The sequence below is a fragment of the Saccoglossus kowalevskii genome, chromosome 2, assembly GCF_978046115.1.
Source record: "Saccoglossus kowalevskii chromosome 2, keSacKowa6.1, whole genome shotgun sequence".
Lineage (NCBI taxonomy): Eukaryota > Metazoa > Hemichordata > Enteropneusta > Harrimaniidae > Saccoglossus > Saccoglossus kowalevskii.
Window position 1 is genome coordinate 20828269 of NC_140642.1, and position 13981 is coordinate 20842249.

Below are 13981 nucleotides of genomic sequence, written 5' to 3' on the forward strand. Positions count from 1 at the left end.
TTATTACATATTATATTTTTGAAATCGAATATACATTAAAAACCTTTTAACATGGGCAAGTGATTAAAGCTAGAACATGAGTATTGCTGTTGAATAATTATACTATAATATCTACCAAATCATTACTTGAATAGTTTTTTTCATAGAATTGCATTTATCCTCAAAATCACACATGCTAAAATACTGTAAAACTATTTTTGTCGTGCGTTTTAGTTTCAAGAATTTGTCAAGGAAACAATGAGTTTTATTGTTATTTTACATGTTTACCTAGATTTAATTTAAATTAGCGGATTTTACTTATCAGCGAAAATAGTGAAATTAAAGCCCAGTGAATAATTAATGCATTTACAGTAGGATGCGCAATGCATGTATTGATATACTGTATATGACTTAATTTTTCACTGGGTTTAATTTTCGCTTATTAGTTAACAGCCAAGTGCTCCAAATTAAAACGCAGTGAATATGCAAATTTAACAACAGAATGTATTGTTTCCTTCACAAACCAGTGATTTAAAACCCAGTGAATATCCCTGCAACATTAAATCCGTTAAAATGTAACCCAGTAAATATTTCCCTCTCTACTGTATGGAATAATTCTCTATATTAAATGTACATCGTTTACAAGCCGACATCCATAAATCGAGTATGATTGTTACAGATCTTGCAAAAACCTATTCTTCTAAACCAACCATCTTTACACTAACTTCCCATAGTTTCCTCGCAGCTTCATCATCCTGTGCTGCAGGGGTTGGCTGCTTGGGAACACAGTCACTGTGAATTCAATAAAACATGTAAATCCATATCATAAGTAGGAAGATACTATCACTGATATTGTAAGTAACAGAAACGAATGGTAAAAAAAAAAAATCAGATGCTAGTTGAATGTGCTTCAGTGTACATTTTAATGAAAAACGTATACTGTACACGATTTTCTTCTTTGTATTGCTGGTTTGATTTTATTTTATTATATTCATTATTTATGTACCTTTCGATGCTAAGTTTGATAAAATGGTGTAGTTGTAGTTCAATGAAATACCACTGAAAGCGGCTGTTAGTTCACAGTTTTGTTTTAGTTCTGCTTCAAAGCGTTGGTGCGACACCTGGCTGACTGCATTTGATTAAACAAATTGCCTCTAACACACATTATTTGAAAGAGTTGATATATCATTATGTTTTTGTTTTGAAAAGTTAGAATTGAATTATTGTTAGGTTTTCTTCTAGGTTTTAATGGTTTGTAAACCCAAAGGAAACAAATTGAACTCTTCCGCTAGCTGATCGGTTTCTTTATTCGTATGTCATCAACAGTGGAATTACTTCAACTGTCGTGTTCCTTTTTGAAAGTAAATAAAACAGACAGTTTTGCCAACTTGTGTTTGTATACATCAAGTATATTACACATTATTATAGTCACCTGAAATACAATCCAGAGACATCTTTGAGTTCTTCCGCAACAGCACATTGAATAGAAGTTTGTGCTCCATCTTTTGACGACTTCAATGTCAGGGCTAATATAGGATATAACAGAAAATACATTGCGTATCTAAAATACGCAGGTATATATCTGTCCAGCTCTGTTCGTACTGCGCCAGGATGCAGTGAATAAACAGTTACTTTTGTTCCTGTAAATATAAAGAATTGATTTGAACAACAAAATTTCAGTTAATTATCATAATCATAGTTTTTAATTTTAAATGATGATTGAAAAACGACTTAGTCAATGACAATGACTACTACTGCTAATATATAATTATGATGATAATTTGCTATATAATTACAATTATCATAATCATAGTTTTTAATTTCAAATGATGATTAAAAACAACTTAGTCAATGACAATGACCAATACTGCTAATATATAATTATGACGATAATTTGCTTTATAATTAAAATTATCATAATCATAGTTTTAATTTAAAATGATAGTTGAAAACAACATAGTCAATGACAATGACCAATACTGCTAATATATAATTATGACGATAATTTGCTTTATAATTAAGATTATCACAATCATAGTTTTTAATTTCAAATGATGGTTGAAAACAACTTAGTCAATGACAATGACCAATACTGCTAATATATAATTATGACAACAATTTGCTTTATAATTAAAATTATCATAATCATAGTTTTTAATTTCAAATGATGGTTGAAAACAACATAGTCAATGACAATGACTAATACTGCTAATATATAATTATGACAACAATTTGCTTTGTAATTAAAATTAATTTTGCAATTTCCTGTGACAAATTACAATGATGACACCAACTGTACCAATTCAAAAAATATATATATTTGCGAACGTACGCTAATTATTATTGAGGGACAAAGATACTCTTTGTTTATGGACGTTACCAAAATGCTCTTTTGGTTACAAATATAATGAGAGGGTCATCCGTGATAATTGTTCTTTACTTTTCTGAAAAATAAGTTCCAGGACGTTTTATTTAATATTGATAATCTCACATGTTAGTGCGTTTATGAATGTAATCTTGTAAACATCTGCCCCGTGCGTTTAGAAGATGCTGACCACAACACAACCACAACTTTGCAATCATAAACACGGGATAACAAGTAAAGATACAAAAACTAGTTGCTTTGTCCCGTGCACACGGTTTATTTACGTAAATACAATTGTACGCTTACTTATTTCAAAATGGATAAGACAATACTAGCTTTGTTTACGTAATTATCTTCGTAAACCGACCAACTCTCTGTTAGTTCAGTCGTTAGAGAATCTACTTGCTGCGGTTGTGTTGTGGGTTCAAAACCAACCTAAGGTCAACTTTTTCAAAATCTACGGAGAAAAAGAAGCCAATTTTTTGGGGGGAAAAGATGGAATAACCATTACAATACAATCATAGCATAGAGTGTAATGACCGTTTGAAATAGGGTCAATCAGGACTGTTTCGCTATACATATCGATTGTTTAATACACTTGTCAAAGAGAGTTTTTGTTTCAAACATTATTTTAGCAACGTATGCGATTCGTTTTCCTACTGCATTCGCTCACCGATTACCCTAACAGTTTGTGAAGGCCGCTCATACAGTTACCTTAATGTATACTGAAGATGTTGTCAATGTGTTTTTATAACAGTAAATATATTGACGTCTTCAGAAATAAATTATTTTGTTAATCGAAGGAAATAATTTACAATATGGTGCAGATGTTAGATATACAACACCTTCAAAAATGCTACATATTATAGATATAAAATCGACATGTGTTATTTATTTAAATAATTCGATTTCGTATGAACAAACGTATGGTTATATATGGACCATGTATCTTTTTGTTAACAGGTGAATATGATGTTACAGTCACGTGATTCTTGAGTGTAATTTTTTCACGTTTTTAAAGCATACTGCCACTTGTTAAGATAGCGTACCACGGTTTTTAAAATAATGCACTATGAAAGGTTAATGACGAAATACAATACATAGGACACTTCGATTAGACCCAGTTAATATATTGTACATTTAGTTACTACTAGCAAAGGTCAAAAAGTACATTGTTGTTAGTGATGGTAATAACGTACAAATAAACACATACCGTGGTTTCGATGATTTGAATGAAGTACTACATTAATGTGTATTGCAAACATACCTTGTAATTTTTTGCTCAGTTCTCTCGTGAACAATATATTTGCCAGTTTACTTTGAGAGTAGGCGTTTATTCTATTGTAACTTTTTTCGGCGTTGATATCATCAAAATTAATTTCCTTGGCAAAAGTGTGTCCCATTGAGGACACGGTGACGATCCGACTCGGGGATGATTTCTTTATTAGGTCCAGCAGTAAATTGGTTAATAAGAAATGTCCTGTGAGAACAGAAACATACTGTTATCAGCTGAAACGCTTCTGTCAAATAGCACAGATTTGGACAATGCACAGTAACTTCGTAACCAAAAAACAATCTGGAGAAAGCAGCGTAAGCCACATACGTTGTTGTATTGGTACGAAATGTTCACTTGGGGATAATTCATGATTCACCTAAATTTACTTTACACGTATGCGCATTTGCATTCCATCGAGACAAACAAGCAACTATTTCAAAAGTGGCCATTCCGAAAGGTTGGGTGTACAGAAGCGGAAATTGCACCCGCGTAAACCTAATGAAAACAAAGTAGCTCTCACCGTATTTTAAATTAGAAGTAAACACACAGAAAATAGTACACATCGCAAGCAAAAATATGCAACGGAAATGTGCATCCGAGTTAATTAAATACATTAGACAGTTATTACTAATTACGAACACGATTGCATACATTGGATACGTTGGATAAATCTCATTACATACGCCTCTTGCATTTTAGTTCGAGTGTAGAGTGGGGTTTGCTCAACACAATGTATACTATCTATATTAAGTACCCAGGTGATTAACTCCGATATGCATCTCAAATCCATCTTCGGTTTCCATACGTGGACACCACATCAGACCCGCATTGTTTATCAGGATGTTCAACTGTGATTCCTCTGTCAAGAAATGATGAAATATCGATAACTTTTACTAAGTACGAGACATGTATACTTGTGTAATCAGCATACATATACACTGGCATGTTAAGAAATTAACAGATGACAAATACAACGCATATACCCACCTTTGTTGATATCAGCTGCGAGGTCCCTAACTGACTTCAGGGACGCTAAGTCTAGCTTCTTTACGACTATATTTTCATTACCGGTCTCTTGCTTTATTTCATCAGCGGCTTTGTTAGCCTTGTCCAGATCTCTGCATGCCATGATTACACGTGCACCTAAAATCAATTTAGTTAGTTTTCAATTAAATCAATAATCAATCTTGCATAACAAGACTCATTTGAGAGGCATCGCCATTCTCCAAGAAGATTTGCAGATAATTAGCTAAATGAATTATCTGATCATATTATAAATGGTTTCATTGGACCCAAAAAAACAGTCACGATACCAGTCTATTTTAAGTCTCTTGTCTAGATAGACAATTGTACCGTTCGCCACTGTGTCATCAGACAAATTTAATACCCAGTGTTATGTTTTGACGGTGTATTGTTACCACAACCCACTCATTAACAAACATTTTTAACTCAAACACAGTAGCTGTAGCACTGCTTGCGTAAACTGTGCTTATAGAAATATCACGGGGATTCTTCTCTCTGGAGTTCTCCACACGTGCCAGGGGGGAATAGCGTCTGGTCTCTCTATCGCGTCCCCTTGAGGTACGGGATCGGGAAAGTCACTTAAACATTACAGTTAAATAAGACACACATAGCAAAATACGTTTCAACTTTCGTCTTAGTCGATCAGTCGAGCACTCTATAAGACACAGCGCCCTGGGGAAAAGTCCCCAAGACTATCGCAAGGCTGACCCAAGACTAGCCCAAGACTGGACTGCCTCAAGGCTCGCCCCAAGACTCTCCAGGACTGGACTGCGTCTGTCCTTGTGTACTCGCCAAGACCAACTAAATCAACTTTATTCATTTTCAAAACTCTAACCAATTACAAAACAGTATAAAGACTAAGGCGTAACCTTAAATCATACAGCCAATCACACTAAGTACTGAACACGTCATATTTTTTGATTGATCGTTCACTATATTAATATTTGCGAATACTAACTGTCAGAAATAGTAGTCCGAATAGCGACGGTTATCTCGTAATTAGTTCCAAATCACTGAGTCGAGTTCCGTCCAGAACATCAAATGGCCTAAACGATGCCAGACATAACACAGCAATTCGCTAGTAATCAGCTAATTAAGTCAGTCAACAGATACGCAAAAACAAATTCATCACAGAAACGTGCATCCACATGTAATACTTTATTGTACACAAGTGTATTTAATATAGTCACCTCTTCTTGCCATGTCTCGAGCAGTCTCCTTTCCAATACCGGTATTAGCGCCAGTTATCAGGACTGTTTTGTCATCCAGTCTTGCGTTGCTCTTACACACTCCACCCTTGAAATACTGCCTAATATGGAGTGAAGTTAGTGTGTAAGTTATACACTCTGAATTCAAAGACGCCATAAATGTTTATAAATACATTATGTATAACCGTTTATAAATGTTAAATGACAGTTGTTGAAAACAATTTGCATCGATCACAGTGCCACAACAGATGAATATCATTTGTATACAAATCCACAATGGCCAGCGTGATTCATTGACCCACTATTATCTGAAATTGTTGTGATGATACTAATTGTAATACTCGAAATATGTAAGCGTTTTGAATATAGTAGATTGAATATATATGTTCTATTTTAGGAAAAACAAGATTCGTAGATAGGCGCTACCAAAAGTTTTCCGGGAAAATTGTGTTTTGTGACACATGCTGTTTTATGTCATTTTAACCGTATTATATGTTATTTTGAAGATAAAGTTTATAAATAATCAACTTTCATACCAATTATTAATGTATTATGAAATTGTGAGATTGAATTCCTTATAAATAATGGTGTTATGTATATGCGTGACATATTATCAATAATTACACAAAATATTTGTTTATAATTAATCACCCAAAAGTTTGATCATAACATGTGTTCCAGACAGGGTGGTGATTTATATGCGTATCCTAGGTAACAAGCCCCATTATTCACCATGAACCAATTCCATGTGCAAATAACAGTCGGGTCATCGTGTATATGTATTATCTGCAATGGACAACCGTCAGTTCTGTGACCAGAGCTGTATTCAGCCAGCAAGATATATCATGCATTACTTTGACTCGTGCCAGTGGCGGATCCAGAGGGGGGGGGAGGAGCATGCCCCCCCCCAAACGCATGACGATTCATATCATCTGGATTACGAATAGCTTCTCTGCGATTTACGGTCCGTATATCTTAAGCATAGCTTGGACCCCCCCCCCCCATACATTTTGCCTCATCATCAGCCAATAACTTCAATGACAGAAATTGATGCAGATGCGTTATCTAGTAAAGCATGGTCAGGTTGTAGAGGGCCTATTTTATTGTCACATTCTGTGTCACGTTGCTACACAAGGACATGCCAAAAAGCACGCTAAAATGTTTTATTACCGCCCATGCATATGGTTAATACATCTAACACGGATGTTCTGTGACATACTTAAAATACAGCTCAATATAGGAATCTATAGTACTGCTGCAACTTTGAAGGAATCAACCAGCAAGATAATGTTGCTTCGCAAGTGGCAGAAGAAGTCGAGAAAGGCAATGCAATGTGGCTTTTTCCTACACAACTATTTGACAGTGATGCAAACCAACCTAACTTGTCAATGACAAGAACGTAGGTGATTTACATATATGTTAATATCAATGAAATTTCAAATATATAGATGTGGTTCACAATCCCATGTCCGGCCGCAAACAGAAACCTCAACAAGAACAAAATATAGGTAGAGCAACATCGATCGTAGCTAGCAAATATAATGGGAGCTAAAAATAGCTTATACTGTACCTCAACAAATATACAGCACCGATGGCGCCAACACCAACACCAACAGGTAACGCAGCTGTCATGTCGTCAGAGCACTTAAGTGGGACGCTTTAATACAACGCAGCAGTTACACAAGATACAATTTCAAGTCGACCCGCCAACGACCAAGTCTGAATGAAACGCTGACCCTACAGCATTCAAGAGGTCAAGCGTGGACTCGTCAGGTGATCACACTACGTACAAAGATGCCTGGTATATTTACGCCGCTGGTGGCGCTATTCCGCGAAATTGCTTGTTTTGCCAAACTACTGGAGCGGGCTATACTTATACAGTGAGGCAATGAGTTGTGTAACATATTTGTTAGAATAGTTTGAAATACAAGTAGGACATAAATTGTTCACAAAAATGAATTTAATTAAAATGTGATACTTATTTGTGTACACATATACTTTACAATACGTTCGAATTAAATCAGAATAAACATATTAAATTGAGCTGTGGACTACAGTACCAGTATAGAGCTTGTTAGTATATTAGTATTTACACTGAGGGCAACAAAGGCATGTGCTTACTCATAAATATACTTGTATCGATTTATAAAACCGACATTTTTCAATTCAAATTGAAACAAAGCGATTAGATTGGCTGGGCATGTGCCTCTGTCTATTCAGTGAAGTGCTCACGCATAAATTAGAACGCCTTAGAACAGCCAACGACATTGTACACGCCCATACAATGAGTAACTGCCGCTTGAGTTCAAGCGGGAGGGTCGTCACCTGCGCACGCGCGAGAATTGATTCCCAGGCGACGATAACAACACACGCTAAAACGCAAAGGCTCATGGGTAGACGCTTGTTTGTAAACAATGACACGCTACGGCCATATAACGCATGGGGAGGTGACGACTCCCCCGCTTATATATTTATGTTTATAAATAATGTATAACGTACATTCCCAAGCTAACTTCACATCAACTAAACCCTCAGACTGACAGAATGATCAAAATATTGAGTTGAAATTAAATTTACAGTTCCATTCAACGATAATGGATTACCCGTTTTTACGAAGCAAATTTAAACCCATCATACTATAAACTTTGAACATTCCCTATTTAAACAGTCTTGAGGTAAGTTTTTTGTATGAGATAGGCGAGTCACATGACCACAAATTGAATAGTTGATCAATGAAATCACACTGGGGATGTGTATTCATGTAAAGTTATAATCTGTTAATCGGTTATCTCATGTAAAACACGTGACCCTGTCATTTGACGCATGCACACAATCACATTTGGCAGCAAATATGACATGCTGTGAAGTTCAGATAGAATACAAAGAAAAATATTTATTTATTTATTTATTGATTTATTGATTTATTTATTCTGTCCGTCCGTCGTGGATTGATCTGGCAAATGTTGAATATTAGAACATAACATTTTTATTTATTACAGCTTTCAACACCAAACTAAGTGAAGTTTTATAGAGCACGTGTCAGGAATGCAAACTCATATTCACATTTGATAAAACCCCAAAACGCAAGGATGCTGAAGCAGGAATGTTTTATACAAAATATAACAATGTTATTGGTCCCAAAAAATAAATGTTCTGTATTTCCCAGCATGCTCGCACTTTATATGGACAGGTGCGGACATTTGAATGATAAAGTAAACAATACTAATAACAAATGATTTCATATATTTCCAACATCAATTCTCGGTAAAGGTTTATAAAAATGATTATATCTATAAATTTGTGACAGAATCTTTTTTGAAATTTCTTTTTATTATGATAGTTGGTTTCCATTTGTTGGTTTGAATCACGTTGTTTTGGATAAAAGCCTTCAGCCCTGCGCGCCTCGAAAAATTACCAAAAAATAAGTTTATTTCCTTAAATCTCCTCATACTCATACGTTTACAATCAGTATACCCACTCCTTATATTGTATATTAGATGCTGTTATAGTTGTAATATGTTATGTTAACTACCTTGTATTAAAATTCAAATATACAGTAGCTGTGAAAATTATAACTTAAACTTTGCCATTTCATGATACATTTTAGTTGAATCTTCGATGAAGGTCACTAATTCCTCAGGAAGGTCAACTACAGCTTTCTTCTCGGATATTTGTGGAGCAACAAACGACGAACTTTCAATTGATACTTGATAACATTGAACAATGCCTGGACTAGTCAGAATCTCTGGAAAATGGCTGATGTTTCCAGGTTCCCACTTCAACATGGATTCATAGAAATGAATTCCTGTTGCTCTACAGTACTTCTGTATCACTTCTCTTGGAGAGTTGACCAAGTCATCAGATTCAACGATGATTGGAGTCTGACCGAGGTCATCCTTCACGTACTGAAACAAGTCGTACACAGGTTTTATGTTTGGTGCTGATGTTTTACACGACATTGTCAATTCATGGTCCCATAATTTATCTTCTTGTAATTTCTGCAGTAGCTTTAGGACGAGGGAACTGATTTATTGGGGTCCCTGATGATGAATGTATGGATGAACCCATGCGGTAAGTACTTCTCATAGTCCACTTTACAATTGAAACCATGAGAACCATCCTTGCATATGACTACTTTTTTTTTTTTTTTTCGTATATTAAAGTGTGATGTAATACATACAATGCACAGATTTTAATTAATCGTATATTAAAGTGTGATGTATTAAATGCAATGCACAGATTTTAATTAATCGTATATTAAAGTGTGATGTAATACATACAATGCACAGATTTTAATTAATCGTATATTAAAGTGTGATGTAATACATACAATGCACAGATTTTAATTAATCGTATATTAAAGTGTGATGTATTAAATACAATGCACAGATTTTAATTAATCGTATATTAAAGTGTGATGTAATACATACAATGCACAGATTTTAATTAATCGTATATTAAAATGTGATGTAATAAATACAATGCACAGATTTTAATTAATCGTATATTAAAGTGTGATGTAATACATACAATGCACAGATTTTAATTAATCGTATATTAAAATGTGATGTAATAAATACAATGCACAGATTTTAATTAATCGTATATTAAAGTGTGATGTAATACATACAATGCACAGATTTTAATTAATCGTATATTAAAGTGTGATGTATTAAATACAATGCACAGATTTTAATTAATCGTATATTAAAATGTGATTAATAAATACAATGCACAGATTTTAATTAATCGTATATTAAAGTGTGATGTAATACATACAATGCACAGATTTTAATTAATCGTATATTAAAGTGTGATGTATTAAATACAATGCACAGATTTTAATTAATCGTATATTAAAGTGTGATGTAATACATACAATGCACAGATTTTAATTAATCGTATATTAAAGTGTGATGTAATACATACAATGCACAGATTTTAATTAATCGTATATTAAAGTGTGATGTAATACATACAATGCACAGATTTTAATTAATCGTATATTAAAGTGTGATGTAATACATACAATGCACAGATTTTAATTAATCGTATATTAAAATGTGATTAATAAATACAATGCACAGATTTTAATTAATCGTATATTAAAGTGTGATGTAATACATACAATGCACAGATTTTAATTAATCGTATATTAAAGTGTGATGTATTAAATACAATGCACAGATTTTAATTAATCGTATATTAAAATGTGATTAATAAATACAATGCACAGATGTTAATTAATCGTATATTAAAGTGTGATGTATTAAATACAATGCACAGATTTTAATTAATCGTATATTAAAATGTGATTAATAAATACAATGCACAGATTTTAATTAATCGCATATTAAAGTGTGATGTAATACATACAATGCACAGATTTTAATTAATCGTATATTAAAGTGTGATGTAATAAATACAATGCACAGATTTTAATTAATCGTATATTAAAATGTGATGTACAGAATACTGATTAACTTTTTTTAAATACAAATACAAAAAAAAAGAACAAATAAAGTTGATCAAAATACAAATACAAAAACACAAAAAACAAGGTCAAAGTCGCTCATGTTATATATATATATATTTACAGTATTTTTATTTTTCTAGGTATTTCATTATATTTTCCCATTTGTTAACAAATATTTCGTATTTGTTATATTGTTCTACAATTGCTTTTTCTAGGTTAAAGGTTTGTTTTACTCTTTCAATGAATAAGTTTAAGTTTGGTTTAGAATTATTGAACCTCGCAATATAAAATTCGTATTTCCCAAGTAAAATTAAGTGCTTCCACAGGGCTTGAAAGTTACTTTTACCACCAGAATTAAAGATTACCTCTTTTTTACAAATATTGATATTTTCGGCACATATATTTATCCAAAATATTTTAAATGTTTTCCAGAATTTCTGGCTTTCTTCACATTCCCACAGCAAGTGTTCTAAATCTTCTTTTAAGTCACAGTTTTTGCATTTGTCATCGTCAATTTTCTTATTTTTGTATAGAAAAACATTTGTCGCAAGAATTCGATGCAATATTTTATACTGAAATCCGCGCATTTTTTCGTTGATTGTTATCTGTTTAATTTGTTTCCAGGCTTCCTGCCAGTCTACATCATCTGTATATTGTTTACTAGCAAAGGTGCTTAATGCAGTGGCCTTCTCAAATTTTGAATTTCTTAAAACATTGTAGTAGTCATTACATTTGAATTTGCTATATCGCCTATAGTTTTCGCAAATAGGTCTCGTCTCCTTTGGCGACGTACGCTGTTTTAATGCTGATTTCCATTCTGTGGGGATTGCGGACGTTAAACCATAATATTTAATAAAATCTGACTTTATATTAAATTTAGCCTGGAACTGATTGAGTGACAAAACCTCCCCATTCTCATCAGTCAAATCACTTACGTACTTCACACCATGGTCAAACCAATTGCGGTAAAATATCGATTTTCCATCAATAAGTACGTACTTATTGTTCCATATTATATGCATCCCTGGCTTAGGTTCGGCAACATTTTGTGATTTTTGGAACTCTGCCCAGTGACTAAAAATTTCACGATAAAAAATAGGTATCTTGACTGAGAGCGAGTCAATCGAATAATTACAATTCATAAGCAAGGCCAGCCTTCCCAATTTATTAAAATAATGGTTTGGAAAATTGGACCAGGATGACTGTGATTCTAATATTCTGTTTATCCACGTTAATTTTAATTTTAATGCTTTATTCATTAGTTCAAGATCTAAACAGTTAACGCCACCTTGAGAAAAGTGGCCAATCATGGTATTGTTCTTAATATGATGTTTTTTTCCTTTCCACAGAAAATTAAATAGATATGCGCCTGCTTTTTTAATACCATTAACTGGTACGGGTATACTATTCATAATGTAAATTAACTGTGAGGCTCCGAAGCATTTGCCCAATAATGCTTTGCCTTGAAGGGTTAAATCTCTCGATTTCCAAATCTGAAGTTTATCTTTCATTTTTTTAATTTTTGTCCAAAAATTAAGTTTTCATTTTCGTATTTATCGTGACCTACATATACCCCAAGTACCCTAACGGGACCCAAAGATGGCGATAAGCCCTGTGGAAGCACCCATCCCCCATTCTGGTCGCCTACTAGAATTAGTTCTGTCTTCTCTAAGTTTAAAGTCAAACCGGACTGATTACTAAAATCAGATAAGATGTTTAGGGAAATCTGAATGGATGAGCTGTCTTTAAGTATGAATGTCGTATCGTCTGCATAAGCAGATATTTTTCGCTGGTATCCAGAGGGTAATGTAATACCCCTAATACGTTCATTATTTCTAATATGAATTAAAAGTAGTTCTATCGAAACAACAAATAGAGCAGTGGACAAAGGACATCCTTGTCTGACCCCTCTGTGTACCTCAAACCACCCAGTACTGGCACCTTTGTTCAAAACGCAACTTTGAATGTTTGTATAGAATGTTTGTACCCATTTTATTAATGAAGGCCCGAAATTAAATGCATATGACTACTTCATACCCTAGGTAATCTGCTTCAAGAAATGACTTCACTTCCATCTTTTTATAACCTTGTATTGGCGGAACTGGTGATGTATATCCTCTCTCTGCCCCCAACCAAAAACCCAAATAATAAGGTTCATGGAATACTTTGAATGTTGGCACTGATGCTATGGACAGTTCAAAAGCAGTTGATCGAGTACTCTTGTCGGTGGTATTGCCCCAATTGTAGCTGCCATTGCTTGAAGGAATGGTTATTTAAAGTAAAATGTAATAACAACGTGTGGTATGGTCATGAAATGCACCAGTATATTTAGCAACAGAATAATTCCAGTGATGACATGCTCCCATTTACTGGCGTACTTGTATTGTATACGTGACCTGTGTTTATTGTCTTAGTATGAGTATGAGTATGAGTACGAGTGGGTAAGGTCAAACTTTTGCAACTTATCAGTTCGTTGTCAAATGTTAATGACTGAATTTTTATGAACTACAACATTCATATAATTGTATAAGTGCGGATCTAACAATGATATGGTATCATTTGATATGGTAATTAATAATGCAATTCGTTAATACCTGAGTGGCATACACGACAATAGAGAAATGATAATGTTCAGTACATGTCAACATTGAGGG

General features: G+C 33.7%; 2 protein-coding genes across 2 annotated transcripts; both read right to left on the reverse strand.

The window, feature by feature from the left end:
- Window positions 1-533: 533 nt before the first annotated feature.
- Window positions 534-7596, reverse strand: LOC100368032 (retinol dehydrogenase 13-like). Its single transcript, XM_002735839.4, has 7 exons — window positions 7422-7596; window positions 5834-5952; window positions 4608-4763; window positions 4375-4479; window positions 3612-3824; window positions 1412-1619; window positions 534-771 (listed from the first exon to the last, which is right to left on the reverse strand). The coding sequence occupies exons 1-7, from the start codon at window positions 7481-7483 to the stop codon at window positions 672-674; spliced, it is 963 nt and encodes a 320-aa protein (XP_002735885.1). The 5' UTR covers window positions 7484-7596; the 3' UTR covers window positions 534-671.
- A 1824-nt stretch (window positions 7597-9420) lies between these two features.
- Window positions 9421-9810, reverse strand: LOC146748266 (uncharacterized). Its single transcript, XM_085505255.1, has one exon. It carries the CDS (start codon window positions 9808-9810, stop codon window positions 9421-9423), a length of 390 nt encoding a protein of 129 aa, XP_085361381.1.
- Window positions 9811-13981: the final 4171 nt, after the last annotated feature.

Excerpts from the sequence above, each read along its gene's own strand:
- LOC100368032 (XM_002735839.4), bottom strand. The coding sequence starts at position 7,483 with ATGACAGCTGCGTTACCTGTTGGTGTTGGTGTTGGCGCCATCGGTGCT. Across the intron at positions 4,480-4,607 it reads CGCAGCTGATATCAACAAAG|AGGAATCACAGTTGAACATC; the intron begins GTGGGTATATGC and ends ATTTCTTGACAG. Across the intron at positions 3,825-4,374 it reads TATCGGAGTTAATCACCTGG|GACATTTCTTATTAACCAAT; the intron begins GTACTTAATATA and ends CTGTTCTCACAG.
- LOC146748266 (XM_085505255.1), bottom strand. The coding sequence starts at position 9,810 with ATGTCGTGTAAAACATCAGCACCAAACATAAAACCTGTGTACGACTTG.